Source organism: Otolemur garnettii, unplaced genomic scaffold (genome assembly GCF_000181295.1).
Source record: "Otolemur garnettii isolate 467f Iridium unplaced genomic scaffold, OtoGar3 scaffold00073, whole genome shotgun sequence".
NCBI classification, from domain to species: domain Eukaryota; kingdom Metazoa; phylum Chordata; class Mammalia; order Primates; family Galagidae; genus Otolemur; species Otolemur garnettii.
Genome location: NW_003852468.1, coordinates 8,817,584 through 8,839,480, shown reverse-complemented (window position 1 = coordinate 8,839,480; position 21,897 = coordinate 8,817,584). Strand labels below are relative to the sequence as shown.

Sequence of the window (21,897 nt, the reverse complement as noted above, 5' to 3'; positions counted from 1 at the left end):
AAAACCCCTAAGACTTCCTATAAGTTATAGAACAATTATTACCATATTTTAAAACACTGAGACACTTAACCTAAAATTTGAGAAGAAATTAAGATAAGCCGTACTGGAGTCCCCTCCCCCCCATTCAATAAGCCAATATTGATTGAAAGAAAACTTTTTTCAGGGTATCCAGGACTCTCTGGACCATATGGGCCAGTGCAGTTTTTATTTTGTTTTGTAAAAGTGGTATTATAGTAGCGAAAAGTCACCAAGAGCAAGTTAATACGAAAAATCTTCACAGCCAGGGCTTAACTGAATTAGAATCCCTGAGCTCCCAATACAGGCTAAACCCTCAAAAGGATCAGAGTCAAGTACATTAAAAATCCAGCTGAATTTTATCAGAGGGCAAAGTTTCAACTTTTGAGTGCCCTAGCATCCAGGGATGAATTATGTATAAGATTAGCTAAGTGCCTTCATCCACACCCCAGCCAGAGAACATTTTTTTATCTCAATGTGACTGAAGGAAAAACAGCAATGTATTTGCCTGCCAAGAACAGTTGTGGCTGTACTCTAGATAGGAGTCTAACAACACTGAGGGATTAAAATTTAATTGTAAACCTCCTGCTACCTGAGAGTAAAAGCTGGAACTCTGGCTCCAGAAAGAAATTGGGATTCCAGCACATTGAATAGATGAAGACAAGGGCGGGCATGTTCCTAACAAAGAGTGTGAGAATATGTTTCCTCCTTAAATTATTTCCCAAACTGCTTCTTTTCCTGTACTTCACACTGGTCATGTGCAAGGGTGCTTACTGGAAATACAGTCCTTTTCTGCACTTACAGTAGTAAATACATGTTTTATGTCCAGAATATCTGAAATTACAGGATGAGGCCAGCAGGTGATTATGTGATCTGAATTCTCTGAATCAGTTCTTTTCATCTGCTGAGCATCACCTGAATCACAGAGCATGTCTTTCTGAAGCTGGCTACTGTCAAGGCGGACCTAAGACAATCTTTACATTATTATGGAACAAAGATAATTTCTTCCTTACATTCAAACAAAATGCCATTAAAATCTAATCTTTTTTTTTTTTTTTTTTTTTGAGACAGAATCTCACTTTGTTGCCCTCGGTAGAATGCCCTGGCGTCATAGCTCACAGCAACTTCAATCTCTTGGGCTCAAGCAATCCTCTTGCCTCAGCCTCCTCAGTAGCTGGGACTACAGGTGCCCACCACAATGCCCAGCAAAATCTAATCTTTTATTAAGATTACATTAGCATTAAGGAACACACCTAAGTTTCCTACCTACTGATGCAACTACTACAAGCACCATATTTCCCCCTAAATAAGACGCTGTCTTATATTTATTTTTTCATAAGAAGACACACTAGGGCTTATTTTCGGGGGATGTCTTCCTCTCCATGCCAAAATGCATGGTGTGGCTATGCAGATACGCTGCATAGCCATGCCCATCACTAGGTCTTATTATCGGGGTAGGGCTTATATTTAACAAATGCATAGAAATCCTGCTAGGGCTTATTTTTTGGGTAGGTCTTATTTCAGGGAAACACAGTATATCTGTTACCTAAAATTCCAGATTTAGCAATAAGAAAAAAAATTTTGACACGTTTTATTTCAGACCAAAAGTTTATTATGTTCAGTGTAACTTTGCCCATAATCCTTCACAAACTTTCCTTCGGATTTTGAAAGAATACTGACATTGAAAGACATACATTTTATACCTTATATTAAAACTTTTAGATGTACAATTTCTGAGTCAATCAAATTCCCCCAATTCATTACAAATCAGGGCCTAGAGCTGCTTTAGTTATTATTGTACTTTTAAGGTAGTTAGACAGTCTTTCATGCAGTAATATATGTGACGTAAATGACAAAACAGTGTTCTTTCTTAAGTACCTAACTAGCAAGAAGAGGAACAAAAGACAGAAAAGCAAATGCCCATTCTTTGTTTTAAATCCCCAGAATTCATCAAACCAAGAAGAGCTACCCCAGGTAGATTATTTGCCTACTGATATCTTTGCCTTTGCAGTAAGCATTTCTCCAACCTAAGTATCCTTTCTATTTTTCTGGCAATCCTCATCAGCCTCTTCATTTAAAACTCTTCTTTAAATTAAATTCTCATAGGAAGACTTCTCTAGCAAGCCACTGGACTATTATCACTCATCACTCTGGATTCCCTGAGCATTACTGAATCTGATTCGAAATTTATTCTTTTGTACTTATTTTGGTATAAGTTGTGATGTGCTATACGATAAAGACCAAAAATAATTATCATGGCTAAAAGTAGCAGGCTACCTTATATCTACTGTGAAGTTTTAGGTATGTCACTTAACTTCGTAGGTTTTTTTTTGTTTTTTGAGACAGAGTCTCTCACTTTGTCTCTCTGGATAGAGTGCTGTGGTGTCATAGCTCATAGCAACCTCAAACTCTTGGGCTCAAGAGATTTTCTTGCCTCAGCCTCCCAACTAGCTGGGACTACAACACCGGACTAATTTGTCTATTTTTAGTAGAGACAGGGTCTTGCTTTTGCTCAGGCTGGTCTCAAACTCCTGAGAGTTCCATCTGCCTCGGCCTCCCAGAGTGCTGGGCTTACAGGCGTGCCTGGCCTTATGTTACTTAACTTTGAAAAATCACACTTCCCATCCATGATATCCAGGATATAGTCTGTCCTCCAATGGTTCTAGTAAGAATAGATGAGAATGTAAGTATAAACTCTCAAAAAAAGATAAGGACTAACAAAGTTAAAGTTACTCTTGTTTAGAATTATAATATATTAAGCAGTCTTACTTATGTAGTTCTTTTGAGTATTAGAAATTTGATTGGTAGGGGAAGAGGGCAAAACTCATGAAAAAAGCTAAAAACTGTTTCTTAAGATTATAATTTTCTTCTGTATCCCATTATTCTCTCCATTTAGAGGACTGTGCTAGGTCTGCAAAAGATAAAGATGCTTTCTAAAACAAAGATCAGTATGTTTCCTAATGTGAATGGTAATATCAATAGAGTAACAGGTTTGGAATGAGCAATTTACATCAACATCTAAGCAAAAACTGCTAAGTAGCCCATGTGCCTCAAGTGGTAATGATTTAAGCAATAAATATAGTAGTAGCAGTTAGTGACAGGATGTCCTAAACTTTAGCACTGAGACTTTCACTTTGGGGGCGGTGGGGGAAGATGATTAAATATACTGCCAAACAAATTCAGGGAGGGCTTTCGTGAATCTGATACTCGACAGGTTCATGTTAATAGGAAAAGGGTGCTTTCCACAAACTTGAGAACTGAATTAAACCCTGGGGAAAGAACATAGACATGCATTAAAAAGTATATTCTCCCAACTTGCATTCTTTATTTTCCCCCTTTGAAAATAAGAATTTAGTACTTAGAGAATTTAGGCAAAGAAGACTATTAGCAACTCCACAATTTTCTCCATCTTGTTCTTTTTGATGGAAAACAGTGAGGATAAAACATGAAAAATACCCTTATAGGAAGCAGAGAGCATTTTTTTTCTTGATACAAATATCCTAGTTCATAAAAAAAAAAAAATCAAAATTGGATATGTCAGACTATCCAAAATAAAGACTTTAGGTTAGTTTCTCACCATTAAGAGAGAGTATAAAAAGACATTAGGAGCACCAACAATGGTACAAAAATGTAAACATTTAAAAATTTTGGGCTCGGCGCCTGTGGCTCAAGTGGCTAAGGCACCAGCCACATACACCTAAGGTGGCGGGTTCGAATCCCCAGCCCGGGCCCGCCAAACAACAATGACAGCTGCAACCAAAAAATGGCCAGGCGTTGTGGCGGGCGCCTGTGGTCCCAGCTGCTTGGGAGGCTGAGGCAGGAGACTCACTTGAGCCCAGGAGTTGGAGGTTGCTGTGAGCGTGATGCCACGGCACTCTACCCAGGGGGATAGCTTGAGGCTCTGTCTAAAAAAAAAAAAAAAAAAATTTTGACCTGTCACACAACAGGCTCATTTTATTCTCTGTATTGTTTCTGAAAAATGTCCCAGATGTGCATTGTTATGTAAATAGCACAGTTACAGAATATTTTACAGAAATAAGTCTAGCTACAATTTAAAAGTTTTTTTTTTTTTTTTGAGACAGAGCCTCAAGCTGTCCCCCTGGGTAGAGTGCCGTGGCATTACAGCTCACAGCAACCTCCAACTCCTGGGCTCAAGCCAGTCTCCTGCCTCCACCTCCCAAGTAGCTGGGACCACAGGCGCCCGCCACAACGCCCGGCTATTTTTTGGTTGCAGCCGTCATTGTTGTTTGGCGGGTCTGGGCTGGGGATTTGAACCCGCCACCTTAGGTGTACGTGGCTGGCGCCTTAGCCGGTTGAGCTATAGGCGCCGAGCCAATTTAAAAGTTTTAAAAACTGTATCAGTTCTTATGAACTAAAGAAATCTCAGGTTTGAAAAATAATCCATTTTTAGGCTCGGCGCCTGTGGCTCAAGTGGCTAAGGTGCCAGCCATGTACACCCAAGGTGGCGGGTTCGAATCCAGCCTGGCTCACCAAACAATGATGGCTGTAACCAAAAAATAGCTGGGTGTTGTGGTGGGTGCCTGTGGTCCCAGCTACTTGGGAGGCTGAGGGAGGAGACTTGCTTGAGCCCAGGAGTTGGAGGTGCTGATGTCACAGCACTCTACCCAGGGGGATAGCTTGAGGCTCCTGTCTAAAAAAAGAAAAACAATCCATTTTTAAACAAAGTAAAGAGTGGTCAGGCATAGTGGCTTATTTCTGTAATCCTAGCACTCTGGGATGTCAAGATGGGAGGATCACTTCAGGTCAGGAGTTTAAGACTAGCCTGAGCAAAGAAAGACCCTGTCTCTACTAAAAATAGAAAACTTAGCTGAGTGTTGTGGCAGGTACCTCCAGTTCCATCTACTTGAGAGGCTGAGGCAGGAGGATCACTTGAGCCTAGGAATTTGAGACAAGCTGTGATCTAAGCTGATGCCATGGCACTCTTGCCCTGTCAACAGGGTGAGACTTTGTCTCAGAAAAAAGTTTAAAAAACAAAGTGAAGAAATTTATTTAAATGTCAGTTTAATTTATGAATGTAGCCCTAGGTATTTAATAAAGATGCCACAGCACTCTACCGAGGGTGACATCAAGAGACTGTCTCAAAAAAAAAAAAAAAGAGAGAGAGGTACACAACTATTCTAGGTTTTTGGCATTAAGTCAGATGGAGAATATAAATAAAGATCTTTCACCCATGAATAATTTTCATGTCACTGATTAGAGGCTTCATTATTTTTTTATTTGAGACAGAGTCTCATTCTATTGCCCTGGGCAGATTCTGTGGAGTCATAGCTCACAGCAACCTCAATCTCTTGGGCTCCAGTGATCCTCTTGCCTCAGCCTCCTAACTAGCTGGAACTACAGGCATATGCCACAACCATCGGCCAGTTTTTTTCTATTTTTAATAGAGATGAGGTCTTGCTCTTAGTCTGGCCTCGAACTCCTGAGCTCAAGCAATCCACCTGTCTCAGCCTCCTAGAGTGCTAGGATTACAGGCATGTGCCTGGTCTGGTTAGAACCTTTAAAAATAAACCAGGACACAAGTATAAGAGGGACTCTATCTAACAAATGCAAATATTGTAACCTAATTATTTGTGCCCTCACATTCACCTGAAATAAAAAGAAAAGGGTAGAAGCAAGCAATTCAAAAATAAAAATTTTGCAATAATACAAAAAATAAAAATAATCACATATTTTCCCGTTAGTCTATATTAACATATAATTGTTTATCAGCTTCCTTAGTTTTGAAGATGATCTTTACTTTGGAAAAAAATTATGAGAGTAGTGAACAAATCTTCTAAACTTTTGCTGACTATTCATTATAAGACACTTAGCATTTATATCCACTTATTATTTAAAAAAACTTCAATTTGGGAAGAAAAATTTTAATTATTTTTGGGAAGGGGCTAAAGAAACCCCAGTGAGATATTTTGTAGAGAGGTTCTTTGTTAGTGTAACATCTGACCTTCTATATCTTTGGAAATCATACAACTTGGCTAATGTAGTCCTTAAAGAATTAATCAAGCAGATTGTAAGGCCCTAGTTACAGTGGAGCCAGCCAATTATGAGTTGCTCAGAAATTCATCATTGGCATGTCCAACCACATTTTCCCACATAAAGATTAGTAAAAATATGTGGAAACAGGGCCCATTCCCGCCCAAGCACAGCTACAATGTGCATTCAGTAAAACAAATGTCAACAAAGTTTTGCCTTAGTAAAACAGGACATTTATTTGAGAATCTTTTTGATTTTTGTCTTTATGTTTGACACCCCCCCCCTTTTTTTTTATCAACATTGTAAAGGGTGCCTTGATTAGTTAAAACTCAAATAGAGAATTTACGTTCAAACCCACTTCTGAATTCAAAGCACTAAAGTCACATGCCACAAGCCTGAATTCATCAGTAAGTTAGTGAAATCCCCAAAGAACATCTTTAAGTCTTTTCACTGTTGTGATAACACCCTCCCAGGCCTTACTAAAAAGAAAGCTTTTCTTACAAGAGAGAAATGAAGGGGGCAGAGTAGATGAAGATTGGTTCTCTAAGGAGAGGGCAGTGTTGCTCTTAAATAAAGAAGCTCCTTTAGATAAGCAGAATCAGATTCCAGTTCAGTTGGCTTGCTGGCTACCCTTACTTTGAACTCTCATATTTAACCCAGCAGGCTTCAAAGCAGGTGAGAAAATGACCTACCACTTAAAAGCAATTTTTCCTTTTTCAGGAATTCTGGCCTTGGAGAATATCAGCTCTGATATCAGCACATTCCACATCTCCAGGGATTTATGCAACTTTTTTTCACTGCTCTATGTCTAATGTCAGATTAAGTTTTCATCTCAGCCAGGAGAAAAATCAGGGGAAAACAATCCTAAATTGCTGAAAATAAAGTCTTATTTCACACAACTTTATACTATGCAAAAGAAGAGGCAGTAAAAACTAGCCATTCTAGTTCATTCCCTTTTATTTATGTAAATCTGATGTATAGTAAAAATTATTAAAAGTCAGTCCCCACTACTTGGCTTCACAAAAAAGCAACTTTTATAACAAACACATTTTAAGGAATTCTAATTGAATTTGAGCTAGCACTTGAGCTAACCCAAGATGATTAAGTAAGGAAGGGAAAATAGAAACAATGAAGAAATTTATAAAATTTTCTTTTTTTTTTTTTTTTTTTTTTGAGACAGAGCCTCAAGCTGTCCCCCTGGGTAGAGTGCTATGGCATCACAGCTCACAGCAACTTCCAACTCCTGGGCTCAAGCGAGTCTCCTGCCTTAGCCTCCCAAGTAGCTGGGACCACAGGCACCCGCCACAAGGCCTGGCCATTTTGGGTTGCAGCCATCATTGTTGTTTGGCGGGTCCGGGCTGGGGATTCAAACCCGCCACCTTAGGTGTATGTGGCTGGCGCCTTAGCCACTTGAGCCACAGGCACCGAGCCACAAAATTTTCTTAAGTTACTTTTCCTCCCTACATAGAAGAACAAGTATGTTTCAAAGATTCTTCATCAACGTCTACTTTAGTCACCAAATTGTTGACTTCACTGAAAATCCTAACATAGGCAGTCTGCAACTAACCAAGAGGTTCTATTCTCCAAGAGCTGAAGTGCTTGGAGGTGGAACATATCTCTACTTTCACATAAGCACAATGTACAAGAAGTACAGTACTAATACTATTTTTTAAAACGACACTCAACCACCATTTATACTACAGTTTCTATGGAAAAATGCACTTTGAATGAACTGTTAGGACATATCTCCTCAAAACATGAATAGGGTAAGTAGGGTCCCCCACTATTGTTGCATTTGGTGGTGAGGATGACATTGAAAGAGACAACAACAGCCAACACTTACCCACTTGTTACTGTGGGCAGACATGGTCCTAAATGGCCTATTTCAAACTCACTTAATTCTCACCAAGGCCTTTGAGAGGTAGTACTAGTTTCATTTAACAATTAATAGTGGAAAGGGTTAAGTAACTTACCTGAGGTTGTATACACAACCAGTAAGTTTTAGGGCTGGAATTCAAAGCAAAGCAGTCTGCCTCCAGAGTTTATGCTCATATATGATGGCACCCCTTCTCCTTGATAAGGTGGCACTATCCAAGTGTTCTAAATTCCTCATAGTCAGGGCAGAGTAGAGCAGGGCTTCTCAAAGTTTTAAATGTGCACACAGGATCACCTGGGAATCTTGTTAAAATGCAGATTCTGATTCTAGAGGTCTGGAAGATGCCTACAGTTCTGCCTTTTCAACAAGTTCCTGGATGATGGTGAGTGTTCCTAAACTTACAAACCACACTTTATGAAGTGGTAAAGGAGCATTTGAGCTTCTAGTTCCCTTGTTGTTTTTCTGTCTGACAAGGCATTTATATGTATGTAGTGTTCATAAGCTGGACACTGCCTTATACTGTAATCATTTTCCATTAACTGTGAAATAGAACCTGCTCTTGGAACTGCTGAACAACTATTGATTTGCAGGTACTTTTATTAAATATTTAGTTTTGAAAAATGTAAAATGTATGTATAAAGGTCACAGGGATAAAAGGGGGTTATAAAAGTTCGCCGTTGGGTACACTTTTCACATTATATACCACAACTATACAAATACCAAAAGGTAGTGAAAAAATGCTTGTTTATTGTTCATCAGCTAGACTCACAGTATATCAATTCTTCTGGTATTAAAAAAGAAGGTTCCATTTTCAAATATGTAATTATTCATTCTCTGACTCTTCTAAAGGAGTGCTAAGGAACTTATGCTATGGAATCCTACAGGCTCTTCTGGTGCCATTAGTGACCTCTTAGGTAAAGGCAGACACTATGTAACTAACATTGATGGATAGAGTGTACAGTGAGTACACTTCACATCAATTTTAATCAGTACCTCATGGAAATACACTACTAACAGTTGTTACATATCTATTCCAGATTCTAGATCTCCCTTCTTGCTCTATTATACCACCTTCCCATTCCAGTGCCCTGAGAGAAACCCAAGAATCATCTCTCCCATTCCTTGCTTATGATCTCAAGTACACAGGTACATTTTTTTTTCCCAGTTGTTAAATGGATGATTACAGAGTAAGGTCAGTTTGAGATACACTCACTCAACTATCAACACCATTGCAAACAACAAAGTTATGGTTCTGATCATTAAACTTCCTTTTCCACTGAAAGGAAAGAGAACAATCTCCAACCCAAGTATCTAGACTCCCTGAACAACAGTGGAAAGTAAGTCTTTTTGAAGCTTTACACAGAATCAAGCGCAAACTCAGACTCCTAGGCCTAAAGCAAGTGGCAACTTAACACATTATATAGTTGGTCTTCAGGGAAAAAGGAAAACCAGTGCTCTTACCACCGGTCCCAGAGGAAAGCCAAACTATCTTTATGGCACAAAATAAACTGTTCTTAAGACAGGAAAAGAAATTGTTGAGGAGACAGGGATTTAGAATGGAGGCACATAGAGAAAAATTACAGAAAAATCACTAAAAAGGCTAGTTTTTCTGTGGTTCGTAGTGCTTTTATATTTAGGAAAATAATGATAATAAATTCTTTTTGTGTTTTAACACTTATTACTTGGTAAAAACACAAAGATGTATAAGAAGGATGCATTTTTTAAAAGACTTGGAGACTTAAAGGAAATTAACTTTGGTAATTTTACTTTGAGCCAGTGACATTAATTAATAAATTTATGTAGAAGAGTAAATAGTCATGGGAAACTTTCTCTAACATCAGTCCTGAAGTACTTCCTCGGTCAGGAAATTAGGAAGCAGTTCAAAATTAATGGGTAAAAATGAAAATAAAGGTCTATACATGGTTTGGGGAAGGTCAATAAGCACAAGCAGACACAACTGGAAGACCCTTTGTGTGTACAGGCACGTTCTAGGCCCAGGGCAATGTCTCATCTGTCCCACCTATCCCACTTATTTTCCATCCTAGTCGTACTCTTGAATTTAAAGTTCAGAAATTCTCAGAACTAATGATTTCATTTAATGAAAAAAAATCAAAGTCTTGTTTACAAAAGAGGGAATTTTTTAAATGCCAAAAAATCCATTGACTGTAAAAGAGTTGGATTGTTCTTTAGCTGATAATAATTGATATGTTTATCACCAAAAGTTATCTACAAGAACCAACTTTATACATTATAGTTATACTGTACACTTCAAACTTTTAAGCAACAGAAATATAGATTAAACCACAAAAAATTTATGTTTTTGATATATTTATGGCAATAACTTTACAAATCAATTCCTGTAATTTATCATAACAAATATCTTCTGTTCAACTGGATCAGCACAAGCAGATCAGAGATGGTTTCTTGTGTGTTTTACAAATACTCTACACAAGTCCTTGAGATCATACTTACAGCTTTAGCAAATATACCCATGATTTCAGGAAACTGGTGTGTGAGAAGGGCTATCACTGCTGTAGAAGAACACAGTCCTGCTGTGAAATGTATGAAAAAAGGAAGCTCCTTCTTTGGGTAGACAGAAACATGATGAAATGCTGCAGGAAGAAAAGAATGAATTTTATTTCAGAATACAGTGTAAACCAGTCTTAATATTTTCTAATGAAATCTATTTTTAAGAACTAAAAAGGAAAACATTTTTTATAAAAAGTGTGAGACAGCCTGAGCAACATAATCAGACTCCATCTCTACAAAATATAGAAAATTAGTCAGGTATGGCAGTGCACACCTGTAGTACTAGCACTTGGGAGGTGGAGATGAGAAGATAGCTTTTAGCCTAGGAGTCTGAGGTTGTAGTAAGCTCTGATTGCACTCTAGCCTGGGCAACAGAGGGGGACCCTGTCTCACAAAACAAACAAAAAAAACAAAGAACCCACAGGAAGTCTCTGGCCACACAAAGTAGAAGCAAGTTATCCATTATTTATTCCAGCATTAAGAGCATATCCACACAGCCAGATGACTATACTAGGACCCGGGAACAGGATGGCATCGTGGGAAAGAAGGCTGATTATAAAGTCATGCTGAGGTGGTTTTAGAAAAGAGCTTTGTCACTTATTAGCTGTGTGATCTTGAATAAGTTGCTATACTCACTATAAGTTGCTATGGAGTTGTAATAATGAACACTGTAAGAACTTAATAAATGCGAGTTGCTATTAATTCTTATTCTTTGGGAGCTCAAAGACTAGTATAAAGAGACAAAGATGTCATTGAAGATTTCCCAGAACCATCATTTAATAACTTTACCCAATTATTAATGTGTTCTATATGTGGCATTTCATTAAGCACTGCAAAAACTGAACTAGAAAACCAAAGCCCTAGGATTCTGGCCACAAATGAAGTTCCTTGTTTTATTTTACCATGTTTACTCAGATATTATTTTTCTGGTATTGGATTTTTCTTTTTTTTTTTTTTTTTTTTGAGACAGAGCCTCAAGCTATCCCCCTGGGTAGAGTGCCATGGCATCACGCTCACAGCAACCTCCAACTCCTGGGCTTGAGCGAGTCTCCTGCCTCCGCCTCCCAAGTAGCTGGGACCACAGGTGCCCACCACAACGCCCGGCTATTTTTTTTTGGTTGCAGCCGTCATTGTTGTTTGGCGGGTCCGGGCTGGGGATTCGAACCCGCCACCTTAGGTGTACGTGGCTGGCGCCTTAGCCGGTTGAGCTATAGGCGCCGAGCCGGTATTGGATTTTTCATTATCAATTATACTCAAGTGTTTGTATTTTACTTGAAATTTGAAAATACTTAAATAACAATACTGAGATGAGTTTATTACAGTGCCTGATACATAGTAGGTACTCAATAAGTGTCTGTTAAACTGAGAGCTATTCTGGGATTTCATTAGGCCAGGAAGTTGACTGCTCAGGGCTGGATACTAACCCAGGAATTCCTAATATAATATCCTGCATTAGTAAGGGATGACTAATTCAGTGCTGAACCAAGGTCAGCTATAAATTTTACTTTTTTAAACATAATGATTCACAGAGAAGATTACACCTAAGCTACTTTCAATAGCTATATTTTTGTCTTTTACTAAATTCAGGAAGTATATACCAAAAATCAAACTCATCAAAAATGCAGAAAATTTTCAGAGCATTGAGCCACGATTAAAGTAAAAGCACACCAGAACTGAATGTTTTAAAGTTAGAAACATTGGAAAGTGTAGAGAACAATGTGCTTTCAGCACCCACAGAACCAGTCGGCAGTGCTTACTGGCCTGTCCTTCTGCCATGAGAGGCTAACTACTACCTTTTCCCAACTTCAAACCAAGAGGATTAAACCCTGTGTTTGAGAAGATAGGCAATACATACAAGACAGTAAAATTAATAATACTAGCTAAGCTATATCTTTTATGGTTTGAAGTGATTTAATTTATATTAGCTCATTTAATTTTTTTCAATAACCCTAAGAGATAGTATGACTCCCACTTTATGAAGAAAAAAAACTGCATAATTTTAGCAATAAAATTTCCTAAAATATGAGATTTTTATATTGTAGGAGAAACCTAATTATTTCTTTTTGGATTGCTTTCTGTAGATTCATTTGTCAGTCAATGCTTGGCTAATATATCAATATAATGAATGACTGAATAGCAAAGAAACACTCCCTTGGAACGAAAGTTCAAATTTCATCACTGGCTTGCAGAGAAAAATTTTTCAGGAGGCATAAAAGACGACTAAATAGCTATGTGAACTAGGGGAATAGTTCAAGCTTAAACTTATGAGGTCTGTAAGCAAATTCCAGAATGCTGTAAGTCATATAAAGGTTGAAGGAAAATTAAAAACAAAAAACATTAAGTACTCTTGGGTATTAAAACTCCACGTTATTAAAAATTTGTTCATTCTACCAAAGTCAGAGACAGAAAAAATGCTCTAAGAACATATAATACAATCAAATAGCCCCCAACATCCCCAGCATATTCCTCCTCTCCTACCTCCTGGAGTTTGCATCCTATATGGTGTTAGAATTTAACAAATCTTTCCAAAAAGCAAACTAGTCTTATCCCTTATGGCTCTAACAACATGATACTAACCCTGATTTTTTTTTTTTTTTTTTGAGCCTGAATCTCACTCAATCGCTCTGGGGTTGAGTACCATGGTGTTAACATAGCTCACAGCAACCTCAAACTTTTGACTTAAGCAATCCTCTTGCCTCAGCCTCCTGAGTAGCTGGTACTACACAGTTGCTGGCTACAATGCCTAGCTACTAATTTTTCTATATTTAGTAGAGACAGGGTCTTACTCTTGCTCAAGCTGATCTTGAATTCCTGAGCTCAAGCAATTGACCTACTCCGGCCTCCCAGAGTACTAGGATTATAGGCGTGAGCTACAGCACCCAGCTGATAATAAACCTCATTTTATTTATATTACTATGTAAAAGTTGACCTAGTATTAGACAACTATTGTAATGATTTACAAAGGGGGGGCATTATTTTAGTCTTTTTTTTTTTTGGAGACAGAGTCTCATTATGTCGCCCTATGTAGTGCCTTGGTGTCACAGCTGTACAGCAACCTAAAAACTCTAGGGTGCTGACATAGTACTTGGGCTTAAGTGATTCTCTTGCCTTAGCTTCCCAAGTAGCTGAGACTACAGGCAACCACCACAACACCTGGCTATTTTTTGGTTGTAGATGTCATTGTTGTTTGGCAGTCTCAAACTGGGTTCAAACCTGCCAGCTCCAGTGTATGTGGCTGGCGCCCTAGCCGCTGAACTATAGGCATGGAGCCTGTTTTAGGCTTATTAATGTTCTATAATTTAAGATCCATTCCTTCACCTTAAATAGCCTTGTTCTTGTTAAAATAGAAAAATAACAAGTACTACTGTCAGCACCCTAGAAAGGAAAATGAAAGTTCTCTTATTAGTGACCTCCTAACCACTAAAGTTAATAGGTTCTTCTCAGTAACTAACCTTACCTAATATCTCAGATTCTCGTCCTCACTTGGAAAATTGTTCCCCCATTTAGTTTCTAGGATAGCTAGTTTTAGTTCTTCTCCCTTCTCTCTGATCACTCTTTTTTTAATTTTTATTTTTTTTGCAGTTTTTGGCCAGGGCTGGGTTTGAGCCCGCCACCTCCAGCATAGGGGGCTGGCACCCTACTCCTTTGAGCCACAGGCACTGCCCCATCTCTCTGATCACTCTTTTATGATCTGAATCTTTGACTCTTCTGCCATCCATTTCTTTGCCATGGTGCCACCCTCACTCAGTCCACTTTTCATTCTATTGTTTCCCTTAGTGATTGTATTTATAAGTAGGACTTCCTTTGGTACCTGGGAAGTGATGACTCCAAAGTCTGTTGTAAGATGAGCAAAGAAAGAGTTATTATAATTCCTCGCAATTTTGTTTACACAACCTGATCCTGTCCCTCGGCCACTGTTGATTGGACAGGAAAGGAACACCTGGACAAATGCCATTCTCCCTCTCTGAAGTTTGAGAAGTAAGAATGAAATATTATTCATCCTGTATTGTTTGCCTCAGCTGATGACATGTAAACACTCAGCCAAAGGGGCATCAAGTTTGGCCACAATGCTGTCTATTACGGGAAAGGGGTAAAAGGATGAAGCAGATACACTAAGAGAAGCAGATAGGAGACAGAACACAAAGAGGACAGGAGTCTGGGGAGGGAGAGTATCTCCTGGAAATCCTAATGACCTTCTAGTTTCTGGTTCCTTTCCTTTCTGAGGTCCAACTGTAATTGCTGCTTCTGAATTCTTTGATAACCAGTGTTCTTCCCACAAATTCTCATTTATGTTTAAGCTAATTTATTTTTATTTATTTATTTATCTATCTATCAAGACAGAGTCTCACTATGTCACCCTTGGTAGAGTGCCGTGGTGTCACAGCTCACAGCAACCTCAAACTCTTGGGTTTAAGCAATTCTCTTGCCTCAGCCTCCTGAGTAGCTGGGACTACAGGTGCCCGTCACAGTGCCCAGCTATTTTTTTTTTTATTTGTTGTTGTAGTTGTCATTCTTATTTAGCAGGTCCAGGCCAAGTTCAAACCCACCAGCCCTAGTTTATGTTGCCAATACCCTAATCACTGAGCTACAGGCACAGAGCCATGTTTAAGCTACTTTAAAGTGGCTCTCTGTTACTTATACCCAAAGTATGCGTATGACATTTACTATTTATATATTATATGTACACTTTATAATGTACATATCACTTATGAATATTTCTTACACTCATTTAGTATTTAGAGATATAAAATATAAAGACTTTTATGTATTGTGTTAGTTAGGTAATAAAATATTTAAGAATATAAATACACACATATATAAGTAATCTATATATATACATGAGATGTTACACAGGCAATATAGTCAGAGCTTGAACTTACTTGCTTCCTCTTCCTTATTTCTAAACTTGCTCCTCCTGCCATCTGATAGATTTGCCATTTTCCAAGTCACCCAAGTTAAAAAATTGAGAATCACTTTGAACTCCTAGAGAGACAGGCCCTCCCACCTCAAACTTCCTTATAATCTTTTCCACACATATAGCACTTAACACATTGTTTGTCAGTCCTTCTATTAGCCTGTGAGCAGCCTATGAGTTCAGAGTAGAGTAAGAAGGAAAGGGTACTAATATTTAACATTTTTGTTCCATACTTAACAACATGCAAGACTTGTTTATAAGAACAAATGAATTTTACTAACTTGAATATTTATTGAATAGCAATTTTTATGGTAAATATTATAGAGACACAGGGATGACAAAGAAAATCTTGGCCTTCAAAGAGTTTCAGTCTAAAAAGGGAGATTAAGGCTGAGTATAGTGGCTCACACCTGTAATCCTAGTATTGTGGGAGGCTGAGGCAAGTGGATCCCTAGAGCTCAGGTGTTCAAGATCGGCCTAAGCAAGAGCAAGACCCCATCTCTACTAAAATAGGAAAAGCCAGCTGGGCATTGTATAGGTGCCTGTAGTCCCAACTACTTGGGAGGCTGAGGCAGGAGGATTGCCTGAGGCCAAGAGCTTGAGGTTACTGTAAGTTATGATGCCATGGCTATCTACCCAGGGCAACAGAGTGAGACTCTGTCTCAAATAAATAATTAATTAATAAATAAATAGTATAAAAAAGGAGATTAAGAAGTGCACAAAGTACTTTGAGAGTTCAGAGAAAAAACATCACTTATCTCAGCAAATGGAAGAAAATAAAAGACTCCAGGAGAAAAATACCAGCATACTCCACTTCTCATAATCTCTCCTCCTAAATTTTCATCTATCTTGAGTTTGAACTTTTCAGCTCATTAAGTTTTTTTTATTTTTTAGCTCATTAAGTTTGATGATTATAAAACTGCAACTTTTCCTTCCTATACCTCAGTTCTAATGGCTCAGTAGTATAACGACTGGCACAGGTTTACATCATATAAGGAAATATGGTACTAGTGTTTATAACCTGCAGCAGGCTTACTTCTCATTAAATCATTAAAAGAAAATTAAAACAAATTTACCAGCTCAGGAGTGAGTGGATGATAATATAGCTGAGAAACAGTGTAGACTCTTCTTTCGAGAAGTCTCTGTTTACTGAAGGCAGGAACTAGACAGAATCACTCTGAGTAATCATTACCTTACATATTTCTGGTTCTCCCCTGACACTCTGCTCTTTTTCACGTTGGGAAGTTTAGCCCCTCCTACTGTGTTCTTCTTTGTAAGGATTGTTTTGAATCTTTTACCTTTCCATATAAAATTTAGGATCAGCTTGTCATTTTTACAAAATCTGTTCTGGGATTCTGATAGGACTTATATTGAATCTATAGATCAATTTGGGAAGAACTGTCATCTAAATAATATTAAGTGTTCCAATTTAGCAACATGGAATGTTTCTCCATTTATTTAAATTTTCTTTAATTTCTCTCAGCAGTATTTTGTGGGTTCTACTGTACTAGTATTACATTTCTTTGGTTAAATTTATTCCTAAGTAGTTTGTACTTTTTTGATGCTACTGTGATTCCAATTGTTTTCTAAATTTCATTTTCAGATTGTACATTTTGAGTATACAGTTATACAATTAGTTTTTGAATATTGATCTTATACCTATACTACAACCCTATTGAACTCATTAGTTAGTTCTAATAGTAGTTTTATGGATTTCTTAGGATTTCCTGCACAAAGGATCATGTCATCTGTGAATATAGGCAGTTTTACCTCTTCCTTTCCAATATTAATGCCTTTTATTTCTTTTTCTTGCCTAATTACACTGGTTAGAAACTCTAGTGCAATGTTGAATAGAAGTGGTAAAAACAGACAGCCTTGCCTTATCCTGAATCTTCTGTGAACGTATTCAGTCTTTCATCATTCAGTATGATGGTAACTGGGTTTTTCATAGATGTCTTATCAGTACAAGTTCCCTCCTATTTGTAGTTTGTTGAGATTTTTTTTAAAACTATGAATTAGAGCTGGATTTTATCAGATTATTTTTGCATATATTGTCCTTTATTCTATTACATGGTGATTACATTTTCAGATGTTAAAACAACCTTGAATTTGTGAGTGAGACCTCAAGTGGTTATGGTATATAATTCTTTTTATATGTGGCTGGATGCAGTTTGCTAATATTTTGTTGCAGATGTCTGTCCCCGCCTATATTCATGAGAGCTATTCTTCTATGGTTTACTTTTGTTATAAAATCTTTGTTTCTTTTCATATCAGGGTAATACTGGTGTCATCAAATGAGTTAGGGAATGTTCCCCCTTCCTTTATTTTTCTGAAAGAGTTTGTGAAGGATTGGTATTATTTCTTTTCTAAATGTTTTTAAAAAAATTGTTCTAGTTAATATCTTTAATCTTGGTGTTCTTCATTATATCTAGCACAGTGTTTTGCACAATAAATATTTGGAAATGAACTGAATTATGCAACTACATCTCGTAAGTAACTAAAATAGTATTTAACAGTGTCCTTAATTTCAACCAATCGCACTTTAAAAATAGAGAGTACTATGGAACATAATTTATCAATTACTTTTAAGTTTAGGAAAATTGAAATATTTACTTACTAGGTAACAGCTCTCTATCAGCAGTCTCTGTGCAGCTGGGATAAGGGTAAAATAGATGTCCTTTTTCTAATGGGTATGGAATCATTCTAAAAGCTGAGAGGAAAAATACATATGTTATTCAATTCTGTCTCACCCTCCTATACTACAGATCAAAGCTATTTTGGAGACATTTGTGTGAATTTTTCATGTAGTATTTTCTTTTTTAGAGAGACATTTTTGATAGAAGAAACAAAGTAAGCAAAAGAATGAATAATGAGAAGAAAAGATTTATTTAGATAACAATGAATGTTCAAGTCTGGATGGAGTCAAACCAAAGGGAGCAGTGAATAATAGGACTTCAGGGTCTTTGCTTCAGTCTCCTCATTACAAACACAGTTGACAACTCCGCAAGTATGAATTCCACTTCTTATAGGAACAGTCATAAAATTACAGTGTGTATATTTGTGGCCATTATTGTTAGTAACCTAGAAGAGTTCTCAGTGGCTGCTAACTTCACATGTCAGTTTCGCCAAAGTCTTCAATGAGCAGATTTTAATCTAGAGTAGGGGTCATCAAAAGATGGCCTTTTGGCTAAAGCTTGCCCACTATCTGCTTTTGTAAATAAAATGTTATTGGATCACTGCCATGCCATTCATTTACATATTGTTTAAGGATGCTTTCATGCTCCAAGAATTGAGTAGTTGTGACAAAGACTGTATGGCCTATAAAACCTCAAATTAAATAACAGTAAGTACTATCTGACTTACTATTTAGAGTACTATGTAGAAAAAACATTTTTTTTTTTTTTTTAGACAGAGCCTCAAGCTGTCCCCCTAGTAGAGTACTGTAGCATCACAGCTCACAGCAACCTCCAACTCCTGGGCTCAAGCAAGTCTCCTGCCTCAGCCTCCCAAGTAGCTGGGACCACAGGCATCTGCCACAATGCCCAGCTATTTTTTGGTTGCAGCCGTCATTGTTGTTTGGCAGCCCAGGCTGGATTTGAACCCACCACCTTAGGTGTATGTGGCTGGTGCCTTAGGCACTTGAGCCAGAGGCACCGAGCCTTTTTTTTTTTTAAACAGAGTCTCACTATGTCCCCTTGGTAGAGTGCTGTGGTATCACTGCTCACAGCAACATCCAGCTCCCAGGCTTATGCAATTCTCTTGCCTCAGCCTCCCAAGTAGTTGGAACTACAGGCACCCACTACTTTGCTTGGCTATTTTTTTGTTGCAGTTGATTAGCTGGCCTGGGCTGGGTTCGAATCTGCCACCCTTGGTGTACGTGGCTGGCACCGTAAAAACTGTGCTACGGGCGCTGAGTCAGAAAAAGTTTTATTTATCATTATACTGTCAGTATATGGCCTTTAGCAAATGGTTAAGTCAGAGGTTCCCAAATTTTCTTGGTTTAAGGACACCATGTGTCCTTCATGTCTCACACATGTTTTATAATTCCCTGGGCTCACAGATGATTCCACTTATTAAGTAATGAGTCCAAACAACTTTAAACGTTTATGTTCTAATAACCTAGCAGCAATTTGGAAAAAAAAAATAAAAGTAATTTTTTAATTTCATTTTTAAATGACCATCATTTCTTATTAATAGAATGTATGTATGAGCTTGTTGGACACTGCAAAACTGCTTAAACCTCTGAATCACATTAGAAACCACAATCTCCAATTCCTATTTCATGTTAGTTTCTGTGTGATCTACTTTCTTTAATCCTAGCAACTAACAAAACCCTAGCTTTGCAAAGTTATTGAAAGAAATAGAGGAAGACATGAGAGGAATGGAGAATGACCTATCAACCTGATGTTGGAACTAACACATTGAGTGATGTCTGCTGGATTTGAGGATATTGAGTACTGTATTGTTGTGTTTCCATTGAAATTTAAAATATTCTGCAGCACTCTTCTGAATTGCTACAACCTCCCAAGGTACCACGGTACAAAGTTTGGGAACTAGGGGGTTAAACAATTTTAGTGAATGAACACTGAATTTATTTTTGATTTTTTATCAATAGCTATCTATGGTATACTTTCCTAGAAAATTATCATATGAATCCAAATGATAAAATATTTTGATTAACTTCCTTCCTTTCTTTCCTTTTTTTTTTTTTTTTTTGAGATAGGGTCTTACTCTGTCACCCAAGCTAGAGTACAGTGGGTATCACCATAGCTCACTGCAACCTCAAACTCTGGGCTCAATGCTAGGATCACAGGAGTGTGCTATTGCACCTGGATGAAATTTCTTCATTGTTTTTGGTGGTTACATATAAAAGATCTGGTAGTTTGCTAAAACAAGTCCAATTTATTCTTCATAGAAGTTATAAAGATGGTTAATAAACACACAAAAAGATGTTCAACATCACTGATCATTAGGGAAATGCAAAACAAAACTACAATGAGACTTTACTTCACATTCATGAGGATGGTTATTACCAAAGAAATAACAAGTATTGGTAAGGATCTAGAAAAATTAGAACTGATAGACATCGCTGATGGGGATGTAAAATGGTGCAGCAGCAATGGAAAACATATTGTTGTTCTTTAAAAGATTAAACATAATTTCATGGTCCAGCAATTCTACTTCTGGATGGATATATACCCAAAAGAACTGAAAGTAGGAACTCCAACAGGTGTTTGTAACCGATGTTCACAGTAGCATTATTCACAACAGCCAAAAGGTGGAAACCACCCAAATGTTCACAGAGAGATAAACAAATGTGATAAAGATACAATGAAATATCATTCAACCTTAAAAAGAAATACAATTTTGACACCTACCACCTAGATGAACCTTGAAGATATTATGCTAAGTGATATAAATCAGACACAAAATAACAATTATTGCTTGGTTCCACTTCTATGAGGTACCTAGCATAGTCTAACTCATAGAGACAGAAAACAGAAGGGTGGTTGCCAGGGACTTGAGGGAGGAAGGACTGGGGAGTAATTATTTAATGGGTTTGAGATGATGAAAAAGTTCTGGACACAGATGGTGGTGATGGTGACACAAGATTGTCAATGTACATAATGCCACTGAACTGTACATTTAAAAATGATTAAAATGGTAAATTTTATGTTACAAATATTTTACAGTAAAATAAAGAATCATTATATTAGTTGTGAGGAAGTGTTTCATGTGTGCATATCTGAAAAAAAAAACACCACCAATTTCCAATTTCTTTTCTTTTCTTTCTTTTTTTTTGAGATAGAGTCTCACTATGTCGCCCTTGGTAGAGAGCTGTGGCGTCACAGATCACAGAAACCTCAAACTCTTGGGCTTAAGTGATTCTCTTGCCTCACCCTCCCAGGTAGCTGGGACTATAGGTGCCTACCACAACGCCCAGCTATTTTTTGTTGCAGTTGGTCATGTTAGTTTAGCTGGCCTGGGCCGGGTTCAAACCCGGCTCCCTTGGTGTATGTGGCTGGCGCTGTAACCACTGTGCTACAGGTGCCAAGCCAACCACACCAATTTCTAAAATTAGAACAACAGCTCAATTACATATTAAAGTTTGTAAGCCAAGGGCTAACTTTTCATTTTCTTTTCTTACAAATATAAATCTTAAATGAACATATGGTAGAATATCATTCACAGTATTCTCACTTGGCTTTTTGTAAAGGTAGCGTCAATATAAATACATAAAATCTTTCTTCCACTAATAAAGCAAATATAATGCCACTGAGTTCACTCTGAAACCAATCTGAACAACAAATCCTTTTTTTTTTTTTGAGACAGAGCCTCAAGCTGTCCCCCTGGGTAGAGTGCTGTGGCATCACGCTCACAGCAACCTCCAACTCCTGGGCTCAAGCGAGTCTCCTGCCTCTGCCTCCCAAGTAGCTGGGACCACAGGCACCCGCCACAACGCCCGGCTATTTTTTGGTTACAGCCGTCATTGTTGTTTGGCGGTCCGGGCTGGGGATTCAAACCTGCCACCTTAGGTGTACGTGGCTGGTGCCTTAGCCGGTTGAGCTAT

The 21,897-nt window shown here is 37.8% G+C and overlaps 1 protein-coding gene across 2 annotated transcripts in view; it reads right to left on the bottom strand.

The window, feature by feature from the left end:
* Positions 1-10,201: 10,201 nt before the first annotated feature.
* ST7L (suppression of tumorigenicity 7 like) overlaps positions 10,202-21,897 on the bottom strand; it is a 72,131-nt gene continuing 60,435 nt past the window's right edge. For both annotated transcript variants that reach the window (XM_023515475.1, XM_023515476.1), the window contains 2 exons: positions 17,944-18,036; positions 10,202-10,494 (listed from right to left, as the gene is read on the bottom strand). In XM_023515475.1, the coding sequence (XP_023371243.1) occupies positions 10,316-10,494; positions 17,944-18,036 (272 nt within the window). In that variant the 3' untranslated portion in view covers positions 10,202-10,315. The remainder of the gene's footprint in view (positions 10,495-17,943; positions 18,037-21,897) is intronic.